At 45.5% G+C, this 20,000-nt stretch overlaps 1 protein-coding gene across 13 annotated transcripts in view; it reads right to left on the bottom strand.

Moving 5' to 3' along the window:
• LOC109887115 (circadian locomoter output cycles protein kaput) overlaps nucleotides 1-20,000 on the bottom strand; it is a 54,038-nt gene that overhangs the window by 12,414 nt on the left and 21,624 nt on the right. For 10 of the 13 annotated variants that reach the window (XM_031814729.1, XM_031814718.1, XM_031814721.1 and 7 more), the window contains 16 exons: nucleotides 18,882-18,973; nucleotides 17,189-17,278; nucleotides 15,704-15,824; nucleotides 15,338-15,451; nucleotides 14,838-14,956; nucleotides 10,475-10,557; nucleotides 7,983-8,089; nucleotides 7,762-7,909; nucleotides 5,868-5,946; nucleotides 4,607-4,757; nucleotides 4,419-4,525; nucleotides 4,087-4,161; nucleotides 2,613-2,807; nucleotides 2,335-2,550; nucleotides 1,697-2,272; nucleotides 1,541-1,576 (listed from right to left, as the gene is read on the bottom strand). In XM_031814729.1, the coding sequence (XP_031670589.1) occupies nucleotides 1,541-1,576; nucleotides 1,697-2,272; nucleotides 2,335-2,550; nucleotides 2,613-2,807; nucleotides 4,087-4,161; nucleotides 4,419-4,525; nucleotides 4,607-4,757; nucleotides 5,868-5,946; nucleotides 7,762-7,909; nucleotides 7,983-8,089; nucleotides 10,475-10,557; nucleotides 14,838-14,956; nucleotides 15,338-15,451; nucleotides 15,704-15,824; nucleotides 17,189-17,278; nucleotides 18,882-18,973 (2,309 nt within the window). The remainder of the gene's footprint in view (nucleotides 1-1,540; nucleotides 1,577-1,696; nucleotides 2,273-2,334; nucleotides 2,551-2,612; nucleotides 2,808-4,086; nucleotides 4,162-4,418; nucleotides 4,526-4,606; nucleotides 4,758-5,867; nucleotides 5,947-7,761; nucleotides 7,910-7,982; nucleotides 8,090-10,474; nucleotides 10,558-14,837; nucleotides 14,957-15,337; nucleotides 15,452-15,703; nucleotides 15,825-17,188; nucleotides 17,279-18,881; nucleotides 18,974-20,000) is intronic. The other 3 variants (XM_031814727.1, XM_031814731.1, XM_031814730.1) reach the window with 2 other exon arrangements.

Raw genomic sequence — 20,000 nt, 5'->3', positions numbered from 1 at the left:
GGGGTCTATATCTACTACCTGTATGGGGTCTATATATTTCCTACCTGTATGGGGTCTATATCTACTACCTGTATGGGGTCAATATATATCCTACCTGTATGGGGTCAATATATTTCCTACCTGTATGGGGTCTATATCTACTACCTGTATGGGGTCTATATATATCCAACCTGTATGGGGTCTATATACATATATCCTACCTGTATGGGGTCTATATATATCCAACCTGTATGGGGTCTATATATCTCCTACCTGTATGGGGTCAATATATATATCTCCTACCTGTATGAGGTCAATATATATATCATACCTGTATGGGGTCTATATATATATATATATATATATCCTACCTGTATGGGGTCAATATATACAGTGCCTTGCGAAAGTATTCGGCCCCCTTGAACTTTGCGACCTTTTGCCACATTTCAGGCTTCAAACATAAATATATAAAACTGCATTTTTTTGTGAAGAATCAACAACAAGTGGGACACAATCATGAAGTGGAACGACATTTATTGGATATTTCAAACCTTTTTAAGAAATCAAAAACTGAAAAATTGGGCGTGCAAAATTATTCAGCCCCTTTACTTTCAGTGCAGCAAACTCTCTCCAGAAGTTCAGTGAGGATCTCTGAATGATCCAATGTTGACCTAAATGACTAATGATGATAAATACAATCCACCTGTGTAATCAAGTCTCCGCATAAATGCACCTGCACTGTGATAGTCTCAGAGGTCCGTTAAAAGCGCAGAGAGCATCATGAAGAACAAGGAACACACCAGGCAGGTCCGAGATACTGTTGTGAAGAAGTTTAAAGCCGGATTTGGATACAAAAATATTTCCCAAGCTTTAAACATCCCAAGGAGCACTGTGCAAGCGATAATATTGAAATGGAAGGAGTATCAGACCACTGCACATCTACCAAGACCTGGCCGTCCCTCTAAACTTTCAGCTCATACAAGGAGAAGACTGATCAGAGATGCAGCCAAGAGGCCCATGGTCACTCTGGATGAACTGCAGAGATCTACAGCTGAGGTGGGAGACTCTGTCCATAGGACAACAATCAGTTGTATATTGCACAAATCTGGCCTTTATGGAAGAGTGGCAAGAAGAAAGCCATTTCTTAAAGATATCCATAAAAAGTGTTGTTTAAAGTTTGCCACAAGCCACCTGGGAGACACACCAAACATGTGGAAGAAGGTGCTCTGGTCAGATGAAACCAAAATTGAACTTTTTGGCAACAATGCAAAACGTTATGTTTGGCGTAAAAGCAACACAGCTCATCACCCTACCTGCATGGGGTCAATATATATATCGTACCTGTATGGGGTCAATATATATATCTTCTACCTGTATGGGGTCAATATATATATATATATCCTACCTGTATGGGGTCTATATCTCCTACCTGTATGGGGTCTATATATCCTACCTGTATGGGGTCTATATCTCCTACCTCTATGGGGTCTATATCTCCTACCTGTATGGCTGGGGGCTGTACTCTGTGTAGCTGGTCCTGTATGGGGTCTATATCTCCTACCTGTATGGCTGGGGGCTGTACTCTGTGTAGTTGGTCCTGTATGGCTGGGGGCTGTACTCTGTGTAGTTGGTCCTGTATGGGGTCTATATCTCCTACCTGTATGGCTGGGGGCTGTACTCTGTGTAGTTGGTCCTGTATGGGGTCTATATCTCCTACCTGTATGGCTGGGGGCTGTACTCTGTGTAGTTGGTCCTGTATGGCTGGGGGCTGTACTCTGTGTAGTTGGTCCTGTATGGCTGGGGGCTGTACTCTGTGTAGCTGGTCCTGTATGGCTGGGGGCTGTACTCTGTGTAGTTGGTCCTGTATGGCTGGGGGCTGTACTCTGTGTAGTTGGTCCTGTATGGCTGGGGGCTGTACTCTGTGTAGTTGGTCCTGTATGGCTGGGGGCTGTACTCTGTGTAGTTGGTCCTGTATGGCTGGGGGCTGTACTCTGTGTAGTTGGTCCTGTATGGCTGGGGGCTGTACTCTGTGTAGTTGGTCCTGTATGGCTGGGGGCTGTACTCTGTGTAGTTGGTCCTGTATGGCTGGGGGCTGTACTCTGTGTAGTTGGTCCTGTATGGCTGGGGGCTGTACTCTGTGTAGTTGGTCCTGTATGGCTGGGGGCTGTACTCTGTGTAGTTGGTCCTGTATGGCTGGGGGCTGTACTCTGTGTAGTTGGTCCTGTATGGCTGGGGGCTGTACTCTGTGTAGTTGGTCCTGTATGGCTGGGGGCTGTACTCTGTGTAGTTGGTCCTGTATGGCTGGGGGCTGTACTCTGTGTAGTTGGTCCTGTATGGGGTCTATATACCTCCTACCTGTATGGCTGGGGGCTGTACTCTGTGTAGTTGGTCCTGTATGGCTGGGGGCTGTACTCTGTGTAGTTGGTCCTGTATGGCTGGGGGCTGTACTCTGTGTAGTTGGTCCTGTATGGCTGGGGGCTGTACTCTGTGTAGTTGGTCCTGTATGGCTGGGGGCTGTACTCTGTGTAGTTGGTCCTGTATGGCTGGGGGCTGTACTCTGTGTAGTTGGTCCTGTATGGCTGGGGGCTGTACTCTGTGTAGTTGGTCCTGTATGGGGTCTATATACCTCCTACCTGTATGGCTGGGGGCTGTACTCTGTGTAGTTGGTCCTGTATGGCTGGGGGCTGTACTCTGTGTAGTTGGTCCTGTATGGCTCGGAGTTCATCCTGCTGTCTCTGGATGTTGGCCTGTATCATCCTGGTCCTCTGCTCCAGCTGGTCCTTTAGGTGCTGCATAGCATTCACCTGGGCTGAGAACTCTAGCACCGGCTTGGGGTTGGATGGGGGAGTAACAGGGGGAAGAGAGAGAGGGAAACAGAGGGAGAAAGATTGTTCCCACCATGTTATATGACCAGCAAGCAGCGTCAGGCTACAATAGGTTCTGCTGTCTGAATGGCTGTAGGGAGGTTCTGCTGTCTGACATACTAGTACTGAATGACTGTAGAGAGGTTCTGATGTCTGAATGGCTGGAGGGAGGTTCTGCTGTCTGACATACTAGTACTGAATGGCTGTAGAGAGGTTCTGCTGTCTGACATACTAGTACTGAATGGCTGTAGAGAGGTTATGATGTCTGAATGGCTGTAGGGTGGTTCTGCTGTCTGCTGTCTGAATGGCTGGAGGGAGTTTCTGCTGTCTGACATACTAGTACTGAATGGCTGTAGGGAGGTTCTGCTGTCTGCTGTCTGAATGGCTGGAGGTAGGTTCTGCTGTCTGACATACTAGTACTGAATGGCTGTAGGGAGGTTCTGCTGTCTAACATACTAGTACTGAATGGCAGTAGGGAGGTTCTGCTGTCTGCTGTCTGAATGGCTGGAGGGAGGTTCTGCTGTCTGACATTCTAGTACTGAATGGCTGGAGGGAGGTTCTGCTGTCTGACATAGTAGTACTCATACTAGTACTCAATGACTGTAGGGAGGTTCTGATGTCTGCTGACTGAATGGCTGTAGAGAGGTTCTGCTGTCTGACATTCTAGTACTGAATGGCTGTAGGGAGGTTCTGCTGTCTGACATACTAGTACTGAATGGCTGTAGGGAGGTTCTGCTGTCTGACATACTAGTACTGAATGGCTGTAGGGAGGTTCTGCTGTCTGACATACTAGTTCTGAATGGCTGTAGGGAGGTTCTGCTGTCTGACATTCTAGTACTGAATGGCAGTAGGGAGGTTCTGCTGTCTGACATACTAGTACTGAATGGCAGTAGGGAGGTTCTGCTGTCTGACATACTAGTACTGAATGGCTGTAGGGAGGTTCTGCTGTCTGAATGGCTGTAGGGAGGTTCTGCTGTCTGAATGGCTGTCGGGAGGTTCTGCTGTCTGACATACTAGTACTGAATGCCTGTAGGGAGGTTCTGCTGTCTAACATACTAGTACTGAATGACTGTAGGATCGTCACACTTAAGCGGTGTCCCAAATAAGCACCCTATTCACTATTTAGTACACTACTTTTCACCAGGCTCCATAGGGCAAAGTCAAAAGTAGTGCACTATATAGGGCTGTAACCTTGGATAGATGGGTACCAGGTGAATAGGGTAGATAGACAGGCGTTTCTCACCTCTTGTTGTTGGTGTTGTTGTATCACAGGATGGACGGGAGTCACACTGTGTCCCGTGGTCTGAGAACTCATAGACTACACACGCACACCAACACAGACAACAGATACCGTGTGAGTTTGATTCAGTTGCAGTTGATTCAGAGTCGATTCAATGTAGATTCGTCTCAGGTTGAATTGGACCTGGTCATGTCCTGCTCCTCCACAACAGATTCAATTCATTATGTATTTTAATAGCATCTGTTGGACTCACCCAATCGTCCAGTCAAAACAAACTTGCTTATTTCTGTCCAATCACTTTCTGTCCAGTCGCATTCTGTCCAATCAGGGCTTACCTGGCTGCTGATGGAGGAGCGTCTCTGTGATGTCATCTCAATGGTGGAGGCAACATGTGACTGATGAGGGGGCGTGGCCATGTCCATGTGGAGCTTGGAGGCTGTTGCTATGGAGATGAGAGATCCTATTATAGTCAGAGATACCGATGTGTGTGTGTGTGTGTGTGTGTGTGTGTGTGTTCTCTTACAGGTACAGGTGTTGTCTGAGAGCTGTGAGGAGGTCTTGTGTGAGGACAGAGAGGTGGAGGAGGGGGTGTGGCTACGGTCAAAGCGTTCCAGGGCCTCTTTTAGGCTGGAAACTGTGTTGAGCTGAGAATCAGATCCACTGTCTTGACTCTGCTTCAGGGAGGAGAGAAGGAACTAATCACAATGGAGGTAGATAGACATCTACCACTTAGACTGTCATAGTTACATTAATACCAGATAACTACCACTTAGACTGCCATAGTTACATTAATACCAGATAACTACCACTTAGACTGTCATAGTTACATTAATAACAGATAGATATCACTTAGACTGTCATAGTTACATTAATACCAGATAACTACCACTTAGACTGTCATAGTTACATTAATACCAGATAACTACCACTTAGACTGTCATAGTTACATTAATACCAGATAACTACCACTTAGACTGTCATAGTTACATTAATACCAGATAACTACCACTTAGACTGTCATAGTTATATTAATAACAGATAGATATCTACCACTTAGACAGTCATAGTTAAATTAATAACAGATAGATATCTACCACTTAGACAGTCATAGTTATATTAATAACAGATAGATATCACTTAGACAGTCATAGTTATATTAATACCAGATAGATAACTACCACTTAGACAGTCATAGTTATATTAATAACAGATATCTACCACTTAGACAGTCATAGTTAAATTAATAACAGATAGATATCTACCACTTAGACAGTCATAGTTATATTAATAACAGATAACTACCACTTAGACTGTCATAGTTACATTAATAACAGATAGATATCTACCACTTAGACAGTCATAGTTATATTAATAACAGATATCTACCACTTAGACAGTCATAGTTAAATTAATAACAGATAGATATCACTTAGACAGTCATAGTTATATTAATACCAGATAGATATCACTTAGACAGTCATAGTTATATTAATAACAGATATCTACCACTTAGACAGTCATAGTTAAATTAATAACAGATAGATATCTACCACTTAGACTGTCATAGTTACATTAATAACAGATAGATATCTACCACTTAGACAGTCATAGTTATATTAATAACAGATATCTACCACTTAGACAGTCATAGTTAAATTAATAACAGATAGATATCACTTAGACAGTCATAGTTAAATTAATACCAGATAGATATCACTTAGACAGTCATAGTTATATTAATATGAAAGAGGGAAAATACACATCAATATGGTGATGCATCTCACCTTGTCCACAGTTACCTCAGGGGGGGGCTCTTCAATGATACCCAGCTCTCTACGCTGCTCTGCCCTCACCTCCGCGTAGCTACACAGAGAACAGAACAAGTCACCTCTCCATAGCTACACAGAGAACAGAACAAGTCACTTCTCCATACCTACACAGAGAACAGAACAAGTCACCTCTCCATAGCTACACAGAGAACAGAACAAGTCACTTCTCCATACCTACACAGAGAACAGAACAAGTCACCTCTCCATAGCTACACAGAGAACAGAACAAGTCACTTCTCCATACCTACACAGAGAACAGAACAAGTCACCTCTCCATACCTACACAGAGAACAGAACAAGTCACCTCTCCATAGTTGCACAGAGAACAGAATAAGTCACCTCTCCATAGCTACACAGAGAACAGAACAAGTCACCTCTCTATAGTTACACAGAGAGACAGAACAAAACCGTCCCTCACAATATAATTATTTTTTCCATTGATAGTCAGAATTATGTTTCCATTTTCTAGTCCTTTATACAAATTGGAAGGATTTATTCTGTTGTTCATTTTAAATAAAATATGTTATGCCTTAAAGAATTTACAATAAATGATGAGTCAGATTTTTAGAAGTATATAGATGATCAACCATGTAGTCCAATCTTACCTGACGACAGTGTGTGTGGAGAACTATATGCAAATTCAAACAAATAGGTTTTAACCTCTCCTCATCACTATGGAGATCACAGACAGACAGAATATCTCATTGGACGCTGGACAGTGACATGACTAATCATCTTTTTTGATTGGACAGTGAGATGAGTTGTGTCAATCTGTCGGTCGTTGTTTAACCTCTCTTGGGTAGGGGGCAGCGTTTTCACGGCCGGGTGAAAAGCGTGCCCAAAGTAAACTGCCTGTTACTCAGGCCCAGAAGCTAGGATATGCATATAATTGGTAGATTTGGATACAAAACACTCTAAAGTTTCTAAAACTGTTAAAATAATGTCAGCCTACCACTAATGTCAGCCTACCACTAATGTCAGCCTACCACTAATGTCAGCCTACCACTAATGTCAGCCTACCACTAATTCAGCCTACCACTATTGTCAGCCTACCACTAATTCAGCCTACCACTAATGTCAGCCTAGCACTAATGTCAGCCTACCAATAATTCAGCCTACCAATAATTCAGCCTACCACTAATTCAGCCTACCACTTATCCAGCCTACCACTAATTCAGCCTACCACTAATGTCAGCCTATCACTAATGTCAGCCTACCACTAATTCAGCCTACCACTATTTTCAATGGCTGTCACTTTTATTATAAAGCGAAGTCCTCCCAGGTTGCAGTTCCTACGGCTTCCACTAGATGTCAACAGTCTTTTGTATGCATTTTAAAGGAGGGAAACTGGGTGGATTATTGACTGAAGCTCGACCAGCTAAACTGAGTTATAGATATAAAGAAGGACTTTATCGAACAAAAGGACCATTTGTGATGTAACTGGGACCTTTTGGAGTGCCAACAGAAGAAGATCATCAAAGGCATTTTTTATATCGCTATTTCTGACTTTCGTGTCGCACCTGCCTGGTTGAAAACTGTTTTCATGCTTTTGTGTGCGGGGAGCTGTCCTCAGATAATCGCATGGTTTGCTTTCGCCGTAAAGCCTTTTTGAAATCTGACACAAATCTGAAATCTGGACTAACAAGAAGCTTTATTTTGATGTATTTACACTTAAATATTTATATTAAATATTTATAATTCTGTAGTTTGAATTACGGCGCTCTGCAATTTCACCGGATGTTGGCCAGGTGCCCATTAGAAGTTAAACAGATCTTTTCTGATTGGACAGTGAGATGAGGTCCCGCCTGCCCATTAGAAGTTAAACATTGCCATAACATGTCCTCCCTACCTGACGACGGTGTGCGTGCAGACGATGAACTCAGGCCTGGAGTTCCACTGGTGATAGGTGATGTAGTGACGAGTCTGGAGCCAGATCCACTGTTGACCTTTGGTCAGGAACCTGTAGTAACACGACTTCCCTTTGCCATACTGCATCACTAGACAGAGAGGAGAGAGGGGCGGTCAGAGTGTGTGTGCGTGCGTGTGTGTGTATATGTGTGTGTAACTCACAGTGTTCGTGACACTTGGCCAGTGTCCCCAGGTCGTCTACATGATAGTAGTCGTACCCCGACGTCCCCAGGACCTCAAATGGAAGGTAGCCTATGATTGGTGGAGCCCTGGAGGGAGGAAATGAAATCATCAGTTACCCAGCCTACTTATTAACATAATACGACTTTGTGTGTGTGTGTGTGTGTGTGTGTGTGTGTGCGTGCGTGCATGCGTGCGTGTGCGTGCGTGTGTGTGTGTGTTTAACTGATAAGTCCCCACAACAACTGTAAAGGAACAAGGATTTGACCAACTGGGGACAAGGGTTAGTTTTAGGGTTAGGAGCTAGGGTTAGTTTTAGGGTTAGGAGCTAGGGTTAGGAGCTAGGGTTAGTTTTAGGGTTAGGAGCTAGGGTTAGGAGCTAGGGTTAGTTTTAGGGTTAGGAGCTAGGGTTAGGAGCTAGGGTTAGTTTTAGGGTTAGGAGCTAGGGTTAGGAGCTAGGGTTAGTTTTAGGGTTAGGAGCTAGGGTTAGGAGCTAGGGTTAGTTTTAGGGTTAGGAGCTAGGGTTAGGAGCTAGGGTTAGTTTTAGGGTTAGGAGCTAGGGTTAGGAGCTAGGGTTAGTTTTAGGGTTAGGAGCTAGGGTTAGGGGCTAGGAGCTAGGGTTAGGAGCTAGGGTTAGTCTTAGGGTTAGGAGCTAGGGTTAGGGGCTAGGAGCTAGGGTTAGTTTTAGGGTTAGGAGCTAGGGTTAAGAGCTAGGCTTAGTTTTACAGGTAGGAGCTAGGGTTAGGAGCTAGGGTTAGGAGCTAGGGTTAGGAGCTAGGGTTAGTTTTAGGGTTAGGAGCCAGGGTTAGTTTTAGGGTTAGGAGCTAGGGTAAGTTTTAAGGTTAGGAGCTAGGGTAAGTTTTAAGGTTAGGAGCTAGGGTTAGGAGCTAGGGTTAGGAGCTAGGGTTAGTTTTAGGGTTAGGAGCTAGGAGCTAGGGTTAGTAGCAAGGGTTAGGAGCTAGGGTTAGGAGCTAGGAGCTAGGGTTAAGAGCTAGGGTTAGGATCTAGGGCTAGGAGCTAGAGTTAGGAGCTAGGGTTAGTTTTAGGGTTAGGAGCTAGGGTTAGGAGCTAGGGTTAGGAGCTAGGGTTAGGAGCTAGGGTTAGGGGCTAGGAGCTAGGGATAGGAGCTAGGGTTAGGAGCTAGGGTTAGGAGCTAGGGTTAGTTTTAGGGTTAGGAGCTAGGGTTAGTAGCTAGGGTTAAGAGGTAGGGTTAGTTTTAGGGTTAGGAGCTAGAGTTAGGAGCTAAGGTTAGTTTTAGGGTTAGGAGCTAGAGTTAGGAGCTAGGGCTAGGAGCTAGGGTTAGTTTTAGGGTTAGGAGCTAGAGTTAGGAGCTAGGGTTAGTTTTAGGGTTAGGAGCTAGAGTTAGGAGCTAGGGCTAGGAGCTAGGGCTAGGAGCTAAGGTTAGTTTTAGGATTAGGAGCTAGGGTTAGTTTTAGGGTTAGTAGTTAGGGTTAGGTTTAAGGTTAGGATTTTGGGTTAAGGTTAGGGTAAGAGTACGGGGTTAGGGAAAATAAGAATTTGAAAGGGACTGAATTATGTGTCCCCACAAGCTTACCTATACAAGACTGTGTGTGTGTGTGTGGGGGGGGGGGGGGTATTTCAGGTTTGTGGTATGTCAGGTCAACTGAGGACAATGACTGGTTCACTTTGATGGTGAAACCATCTACTTATACAAAATGAATTACCTGTGAAAAAGAACTACTAGAGACTGTTACCTGTGGTCTAGGAATAAGAACTACTGGAGACTGTGTTACCTGTGGTCTAGTAATAAGAACTACTACTAGAGACTGTGTTACCTGTGGTCTAGGAATAATAACTACTAGAGACTGTGTTACCTGTGGTCTAGTAATAAGAACTACTAGAGACTATGTTACCTGTGGTCTAGTAATAATAACTACTACTAGAGACTGTGTTACCTGTGGTCTAGTAATAAGAACTACTAGAGACTGTGTTACCTGTGGTCTAGTAATAAGAACTACTAGAGACTATGTTACCTGTGGTCTAGGAATAGGAACTTCCACTCCAGACTGTGTTACCTGTGGTCTAGGAATAACTACTACTAGAGACTGTGTTACCTGTGGTCTAGGAATAATAACTACTAGAGACTGTGTTACCTGTGGTCTAGGAATAATAACTACTAGAGACTGTGTTACCTGTGGTCTAGGAATAACTACTACTAGAGACTGTGTTACCTGTGGTCTAGTAATAATAACTACTAGAGACTGTGTTACCTGTGGTCTAGTAATAATAACTACTAGAGACTGTGTTACCTGTGGTCTAGGAATAATAACTACTACTAGAGACTGTGTTACCTGTGGTCTAGGAATAGGAACTACTAGAGACTGTGTTACCTGTGGTCTAGGAATAATAACTACTAGAGACTGTGTTACCTGTGGTCTAGGAATAGGAACTTCCACTCCAGACTGTGTTACCTGTGGTCTAGGAATAGGAACTTCCACTCCAGACTGTGTTACCTGTGGTCTAGGAATAGGAACTTCCACTCCAGACTGTGTCGGGAGGTGAACTCTTCATTGGGCTCCGCCACTGTACACATCTCCTATGGAGGGATAGACAACAAGATAGATATCAATATGTCTTACATAAAATATCGATGATTGAATATAGATAGACAATATACACTCAGTGGCCAGTTTATTAGGTACAACAATCTAGTACCTGGTCGGACTCATTTTGCCTCCAGAACAGCCTGAATTATTTCGGGGGAATGGATTCTACAAGGTGTCTGAAACGTCCCACAGCCATCACACAGTTGCTGCAGATTGGGCGGTGGTACATTCATGCTGCTAACAGCCTGTTCCATCTCATCCCATCGTTGCTCTATTGGGTAGAGGTCTTGGGGACGGACCAGGACACTCTAGTAAACTGAAATCATCTATCATGTTCCAGGTCATGTTTTTCCACTTCTCAAGGGTCCAGTGTTGTTGATGGCGGTGCCCACTGGAGCTGCTTCTTCTTGTTTTAAGCTGATAGGAGTGGAACCCCGGTGTGATCTGGTTCCTCTCTACCCAGCACAGCCAGAAGAGGACTGGCCACCCCTCAGAGCCTGGTTCCTCTCTACCCAGTACAGCCAGAAGAGGACTGGCCCACCCCTCAGAGCCTGGTTCCTCTCTACCCAGTACAGCCAGAAGAGGACTGGCCACCCCTCAGAGCCTGGTTCCTCTCTACCCAGCACAGCCAGAAGAGGACTGGCCCACCCCTCAGAGCCTGGTTCCTCTCTACCCAGTACAGCCAGAAGAGGACTGGCCCACCCCTCAGAGCCTGGTTCCTCTCTACCCAGTACAGCCAGAAGAGGACTGGCCTACCCCTCAGAGCCTGGTTCCTCTCTACCCAGTACAGCCAGAAGAGGACTGGCCACCCCTCAGAGCCTGGTTCCTCTCTACCCAGCACAGCCAGAAGAGGACTGGCCCACCCCTCAGAGCCTGGTTCCTCTCTACCCAGTACAGCCAGAAGAGGACTGGCCCACCCCTCAGAGCCTGGTTCCTCTCTACCCAGTACAGCCAGAAGAGGACTGGCCCACCCCTCAGAGCCTGGTTCCTCTCTACCCAGCACAGCCAGAAGAGGACTGGCCCACCCCTCAGAGCCTGGTTCCTCTCTACCCAGTACAGCCAGAAGAGGACTGGCCCACCCCTCAGAGCCTGGTTCCTCTCTACCCAGCACAGCCAGAAGAGGACTGGCCCACCCCACAGAGCCTGGTTCCTCTCTACCCAGTACAGCCAGAAGAGGACGGGCCCACCCCTCATAGCCTGGTTCCTCTCTAGGTTTCTAATCTCCACCCGGCACAGCCAGAAGAGGACTGGCCACCCCACAGAGCCTGGTTCCTCTCGAGGTTTCTTCCTATGTTTTGGCCTTTCTAGGGAGTTTTTCCTAGCCACCGTGCTTCTACACCTGCATTGCTTGCTGTTTGGGGGGTTTCAGGCTGGGTTTCTGTACAGCACTTTGAAATATTAGCTGATGTAAGAAGGGCTTTATAAATACATTTGATTTGGTCGTATGCTGCAACAGCCCGTCCTTGACAAGGACCAGTGCGTTCTGAGATGCCGTTCTGCAACCCACTGTTGGTTGTAGTGCCTCCATTTGTCTGTTTGTGGCCCTCCTGTTAGCTCAACCCACTGTTGGTTGTAGCGCCTCCATTTGTCTGTTTGTGGCCCTCCTGTTTGCTCAACCCACTGTTGGTTGTAGTGCCTCCATTTGTCTGTTTGTGGCCCTCCTGTTAGCTCAACCCACTGTTGGTTGTAGTGCCTCCATTTGTCTGTTTGTGGCCCTCCTGTTAGCTCAACCCACTGTTGGTTGTAGTGCCTCCATTTGTCTGTTTGTGGCCCACCTGTTAGCTCGAACCATTCCTACCATTCTCCTTGGACCTCTCTCATCAACCAGCTGTTTTCACCCACAGGACTGCCGCTGACTGGACGTTCCTCGTTTTGTCGCACCGTTCTCGGTAAACGCTAGACACAGTCGTGAAAAGCCCAGGTGGGCGTCCGTTTCTGAGATATTGGATCCGACTCCTGGCACCGACGATCACACCGCAAAGCCTCTACGGTCACTAGTTCTGCCACCGACGATCACACCACAAAGCCTCTACGTTCACTAGTTCTGCCACCGACGATCACACCGCAAAGCCTCTACGGTCACTAGTTCTGCCACCGACGATCACACCACAAAGCCTCTACGTTCACTAGTTCTGCCACCGACGATCACATCGCAAAGCCTCTACGTTCACTAGTTCTGCCACCGACGATCACACCACAAAGCCTCTACGGTCACTAGTTCTGCCACCGACGATCACACCACAAAGCCTCTACGTTCACTAGTTCTGCCACTGACGATCACACCACAAAGCCTCTACGGTCACTAGTTCTGCCACCGACGATCACACCGCAAAGCCTCTACGGTCACTAGTTCTGCCACCGACGATCACACCGCAAAGCCTCTACGGTCACTAGTTCTGCCACCGACGATCACACCACAAAGCCTCTACGGTCACTAGTTCTGCCACCGACGATCACACCACAAAGCCTCTACGGTCACTAGTTCTGCCACCGACGATCACACCACAAAGCCTCTACGTTCACTAGTTCTGCCACCGACGATCACACCGCAAAGCCTCTACGGTCACTAGTTCTGCCACCGACGATCACACCGCAAAGCCTCTACGGTCACTAGTTCTGCCACCGACGATCACACCACAAAGCCTCTACGGTCACTAGTTCTGCCACCGACGATCACACCACAAAGCCTCTACGGTCACTAGTTCTGCCACCGACGATCACACCACAAAGCCTCTACGTTCACTAGTTCTGCCACCGACGATCACACCACAAAGCCTCTACGGTCACTAGTTCTGCCACTGACGATCACACCGCAAAGCCTCAAACCCATTTTAGTAAACAGGGTGGTGTACCTAATAAACTGTCCGGTGAGTGTATATAATATAGAAAATATCTATATGCAGGTGTAGCTTTGTGTGTGTGTGTGTGTGTGTTAGTGCTGAGTGATTAACCAAAATGTTGATTCATTTTGAGCTTTTAAACAACTAACTGACCAACATTAGTTCAATTTTTTAAATTCCATTTCGTTCAGTTTTTTTTTACGTGAGCTCAATGCGCAGTTTTTCTAGAGATAAATCAGATCAAGCCCGAACTGTGCGTTGTAGTAGGGAGTTGTAGTTTTCAACAGGCCAATATTCTACATAGTTTAGCTCAGAAAACATGGTAATAATTAACTACAATGACCATAATCCTTTGCACGCCTAGAGAAGAGAGAAGAACGTGCGATCAAGAGCAGTTTCTTCGTGAGGTATCTCTACCCGGAAATACAGGATCTAAGTGATTTGATAGTTGATATTCAGCAGTCATTAAATAATACCTTGTTTACTACAAATACATATTAAAACAGTGTTTTTGTCAGACAGCAGCTCTGTTGAGACGATGACTTGGAATGAAATAATAAAGTCATCAAATAAAACTAATGTAATATACAGAACTTAAATATTTAATTAAAGTCAAGAGAGGGAGGGAGGGAGGGGAGGGAGAGAGGGAGAGAGGGAGAGAGAGAGAGAGAGAGAGAGAGAGAGAGAGAGAGAGAGAGAGAGAGAGAGAGAGAGAGAGAGAGAGAGAGAGAGAGAGAGAGAGAGAGAGGGAGAGGGAGTAGTGTGAATATCTGAAGGTTAATAAAGTGATAGGCAGTAATGGACCGTCGCTAAGCATCATGGGACTTCTGTGATGTTACAGAGTTCAACCCACATAATGCATAGTGCATTTAATGTTTAGAAATAAATTATTGAAATCGAAAAACCAGGATTATTTTTTCATTAATCGAACCGAAACCGAACCGACCTCAAGAAGCAGTAATTGCTCAGCACTAGTGTTTGTGTTTGTGTGTGTGTGTGTGTGTGTGTGTGGTGTATGGTGTGTGGTGTATGGTGTGTGGTGTGTGGTGTGTGTGGTGTATGGTGTGTGGTGTATGGTGTGTGGTGTATGGTGTGTGTGTGTATGGTGTGTGGTGTATGGTGTGTGGTGTGTGGTGTATGGTGTGTGGTGTGTGGTGTATGGTGTATGGTGTATGGTGTATGGTGTGTGGTGTGTGGTGTGTGGTGTATGGTGTGTGGTGTATGGTGTGTGGTGTGTGGTGTGTGGTGTATGGTGTGTGGTGTATGGTGTGTGGTGTGTATGGTGTGTGGTGTGTGTGGTGTATGGTGTGTGTGGTGTATGGTGTGTGGTGTATGGTGTGTGGTGTGTGGTGTATGGTGTGTGGTGTGTGGTGTATGGTGTGTGGTGTATGGTGTGTGGTGTATGGTGTGTGGTGTATGGTGTGTGTTACCTTGATGAACTGTGGTTTAGCCAGCCTGACGGTGGCTACGAAGCAGACCAGGTCATCAAAGGCAGGTTGTAGGGATCTCTGTAACACTCCTGCTAAACCATTCCTGGTGGTGTTGGGGACTAGAGAGAGGAGAGGAGAGGAGAGGAGAGGAGAGGAGAGGAGAGGAGAGGAGAGGAGAGGAGAGGAGAGGAGAGGAGAGGAGAGGAGAGGAGAGGAGAGGAGAGGAGAGGAGAGGAGAGGGGAGGGGAGGGGAGGAGAGCGTTACCAGGAGAGGAGAGGAGAGGAGAGGTGAGGGGAGGAGGGGGGAGAGGAGAGGGGAGGGGAGGGGAGGAGAGCGTTACCAGGAGAGGAGAGGAGAGGAGAGGAGAGGAGAGGAGAGGAGAGGAGAGGGAGAGCGTTACCAGGAGTAGAAACCAGAACAGACGATCAAACTAACAGCTGTTTATTTTGTTCTCCAGCTGATAAAACAAGAACAGTTTCTAGCGAAACCAGACGCTCACCGTCGTTCAGCGACTTGAAGTTGCCGATGAATTTGACGCGTTCGTAGACGGCAGGTTCTTTAGGGTCGATGGTTCCTCTCAACACGTGGCAGCAAAACTCCAGCTGGTTCTTGGCTGTAATCACGATTAAAATACCAAACACAACGAACACCAACCTTAACTACGTTTACAATCATTTCTCTTAAAAACATTTTGACAGTGTTTACAGATGTTTTACAGATACAACATGCCCGATATATTTGCACAGCACTGCAGCATTGACTGCTTGCAGTGTATAACAAGTGATCTGATTGGACGGCAGTGTATAAGAAGCGACGTGATAGGCCAGCAGCCAATAAGGTGGCAATGTGATTGGGTGTTACTCACTCTTGAGGTACTCTGGTCCGAGGCTCTCGGGGTCGGAGGGGTGTTTGGAGAGAGCCTTGTACACCTCCGAGTGTTCATTCAGGGGGAGGAAGTTTAACAGGTTCTGGTCCTGCAGGTCCGACTGGGGAACGAGCACACACACACACACACACACACACACACACACACACACACACACCACGTTGAGTTCAACACAACTGGGGAAGGTATAGAAACATTTTATTGTACACTTTCACATCCAAGTACATTTTTAAGTAGGAAACGAATAAGAAATGAATTGTAATTAGCTAATTGCATGCCAGCAGCACACCACCCTGTGTCCCACTGATGGCTTGTTTCAGAAGCTAAGCAGGGTCGGTCCTGATTGGTCCCTGGATGGGAGACCACCCTGTGTCCCACTGCTGGCTTGCTTCAGAAGCTAAGCAGGGTCGGTCCTGATTGGTCCCTGGATGGGAGACCACCCTGTGTCCCACTGATGGCTTGCTTCAGAAGCTAAGCAGGGTCGGTCCTGATTGGTCCCTGGATGGGAGACCACCCTGTGTACCACTGATGGCTTGTTTCAGAAGCTAAGCAGGGTCGGTCCTGATTGGTCCCTGGATGGGAGACCACCCTGTGTCCCACTGATGGCTTGCTTCAGAAGCTAAGCAGGGTCGGTCCTGATTGGTCCCTGGATGGGAGACCACCCTGTGTCCCACTGATGGCTTGTTTCAGAAGCTAAGCAGGGTCGGTCCTGATTGGTCCCTGGATGGGAGACCACCCTGTGTACCACTGCTGGCTTGTTTCAGAAGCTAAGCAGGGTCGGTCCTGATTGGTCCCTGGATGGGAGACCACCCTGTGTCCCACTGATGGCTTGCTTCAGAAGCTAAGCAGGGTCGGTCCTGATTGGTCCCTGGATGGGAGACCAGATGCTACTGGAAGTGGTGTTGAAGGGCCAGTAGGAGGCACTCTTTCTTCTGGTCTTAAATGTTTTATTTTTTATAATAATGCCCCAGGGCAGTGATTGGGGACATTGCCCTGTGTAGGGTGCCGTCTTTCGGATGGGATGCTAAACAGGTGTCCTGACTCTCTGTGGTCATTAAAGATCCCATGGTACTCATCGTAAGAGTAGGGGTGTTAACCCCGGTGTCCAGGCTAAACTCCCAATCTGGCCCTCAAACCATCATGGCCACCTAATCATCCTCAGCTTCCTATTGGCTCATTTATCCCCTCCTCCCTGTAACTCTTCCCCAGGTCGTTGCTGTAAATGACCATGTGTTCTCAGTCAAATTATATCAGATAATGCTGCTCTTGGTACTATGCATTGGAACCAAACCCTTCTGTCCAATAGTATTGTGGTACTATGCATTGGAACCAAACCCTTCTGTCCAATAGTATTGTGGTACTATGCATTGGAACCAAACCCTTCTGTCCAATAGGATTGTGGTACTAGGCATCAAACCCTTCTGTCCAATAGGATTGTGGTACTAATCAGACAGTCCGACTCACCGGCAGGTGTTCCAGTAAGGAGGTGACGCTCTCAGAGACATAGATGATGTTCCCGTCTGTCATTATCGCTATGAAGAATCCATCTAGAGCCTAACAACACAACATTACACTTTAGTTAATATGACTGTAACCAGTCTGTCATTACTACTGTGAAGAATCCATCCAGAGCCTAACAACACAACATTACACTTTAGTTAATACGACTGTTACAGTAGGGTAGTACTGTAGTAGTAGTAATAATAGGGTAGTACTGTAGTAGTAGTAATAATAGGATAGTACTGTAGTAGTATTAATAATAGTAGGGTAGTACTGTAATATTAGGGTAATACTGTAGTAGTATTAATAATAGTAGGGTAGTACTGTAATATTAGGGTAATACTGTAGTAGTATTAATAATAGTAGGGTAGTACTGTAATAGTAGGGTAATACTGTAGTAGTATTAATAATAGTAGGGTAGTACTGTAATAGTAGGGTAATACTGTAGTAGTATTAATAATAGTAGGGTAGTACTGTAGTAATATTAGTATTAGTAGGGTAGTACTGTAGTAGTATTAATAATAGTAGGGTAGTACTGTAGTAGTAATAGTAGGGTAGTACTGTAGTAGTAATAGTAGGGTAGTACTGTAGTAATATTAGTAATAGTAGGGTAGTATTGTAGTAGTATTAGTAGGGTAATACTGTAGTAATATTAGTAATAGTAGGGTAGTATTGTAGTAGTATTAGTCGGGTAGTACTGCAGTAGTAATAGTAGGGTAATACTGTAGTAATATTAGTAATAGTAGGGTAGTATTGTAGTAGTATTAGTAGGGTAATACTGTAGTAATATTAGTAATAGTAGGGTAGTATTGTAGTAGTATTAGTAGGGTAGTGCTGTAGTAGTAATAGTAGGGTAATACTGTAGTAATACTAGTAATAGTAGGGTAGTATTGTAGTAGTATTAGTCGGGTAGTACTGCAGTAGTAATAGTAGGGTAATAATGTAGTAATATTAGTAATAGTAGGGTAGTATTGTAGTAGTATTAGTAGGGTAGTACAGTAGTAGTAGTAGTAGGGTAGTACTGTAGTAGTAATAGTAGGGTAATACTGTAGAATATTAGTAATAGTAGGGTAGTATTGTAGTAGTGTTAGTAGGGTAGTACAGTAGTAGTAGTAATAGTAGGGTAATACTGTAGTAATATTAGTAATAGTAGGGTAGTATTGTAGTAGTATTAGTAGGGTAGTACAGTAGTAGTATTAGTAGGGTAGTATTGTAGTAGTATTAGTAGGGTAGTACAGTAGTAGTATTAGTAGGGTAGTACAGTAGTAGTAATCGTAGGGTAGTATTGTAGTAGTATTAGTAGGGTAGTACAGTAGTAGTATTAGTAGGGTAGTACAGTAGTAGTAATCGTAGGGTAATACTGTAGTAATATTAGTATTAGTAGGGTAGTACAGTAGTAGTAATAGTAGGGTAGTATTGTAGTAGTATTAGTAGGGTAGTACAGTAGTAGTATTAGTAGGGTAGTATTGTAGTAGTATTAGTAGGGTAGTACAGTAGTAGTAGTAATCGTAGGGTAGTATTGCAGTAGTATTAGTAGGGTAGTACAGTATTAGTATTAGTAGGGAAGTACAGTAGTAGTATTAGTAGGGTAGTATTGTAGTAGTATTAGTAGGGTAGTACAGTAGTAGTAATCGTAGGGTAATGTTGTGTATCTCACCTCCAGCATGAGCTGGGTGAACTCCTCGTTGCTAAGGAACGGAGGTTTCCAGTCCTGTCTGATCTCACTGGACTCAGACTGAGCAGAGATCTCTGTTAGAGACACATACACATCATAGTGTTTAGAAATATACATGAGAATACGCCCAAAGGGCCTCCCGGGTGGTGCAGTGGTTAAGGGCGCTGTACTGCAGCGCCAGCTGTGCCATCAGAGTCCCTGGGTTCGCGCCCAGGCTCTGTCCTAACCGGGAGGTCCGTGGGGCGACGCACAATTGGCCTAGCGTCGCCCGGGTTAGGGAGGGCTTGGTCGGTAGGGATGTCCTTGTCTCATCTTGCACCAGCGACTCCTGTGGCGGGCCGGGCGCAGTGCGTGCTAACCAAGGTTGCCAGGTGCACGGTGTTTCCTCCGACACATTGGTGCGGCTGGCTTCCGGGTTGGGATGCGCGCTGTGTTAAGAAGCAGTGCGGCTTGGTTGGGTTGTGTATCGGAGGACGCATGACTTTCAACCTTCGTCTCTCCCGAGCCCGTACGGGAGTTGTAGCGATGAGACAAGATAGTAGCTACTAAAACAATTGGACACCACGAAAAAGGGGTAAAAATACAAATTAAGAGAATACGCACAATATACTATATAGAAATTATACATCCGAATACACCATTTATACAATACAGTCAACTTCTGATCCTGATAAGATCATAAAGGGACCTTCACCAGTCAACTTCTGATCCTGATAAGAACAGAACATAAAGGGACCTTAACCAGTTAACTTCTGATCCTGATAAGAACATAAAGGGACCTTCACCAGTCAACTTCTGACCCTGATAAGAACATAACATAAAGGGACCTTCACCAGTCAACTTCTGATCCTGATAAGAACAGAACATAAAGGGACCTTCACCAGTTAACTTCTGATCCTGATAAGAACAGAACATAAAGGGACCTTCACCAGTCAACTTCTGACCCTGATAATAACATAAAGGGACCTTCACCAGTCAACTTCTGATCCTGATGAGAACAGAACATAAAGGGACCTTCACCAGTCAACTTCTGACCCTGATAATAACATAAAGGGACCTTCACCAGTCAACTTCTGATCCTGATAATAACAGATCAAAGGG

The sequence above is a fragment of the Oncorhynchus kisutch genome, unplaced genomic scaffold (genome assembly GCF_002021735.2).
Source record: "Oncorhynchus kisutch isolate 150728-3 unplaced genomic scaffold, Okis_V2 Okis07a-Okis12b_hom, whole genome shotgun sequence".
Lineage (NCBI taxonomy): Eukaryota > Metazoa > Chordata > Actinopteri > Salmoniformes > Salmonidae > Oncorhynchus > Oncorhynchus kisutch.
Note: the sequence above shows the minus strand (reverse complement) of the source record. Positions and strands in the feature narration are given on the sequence as shown.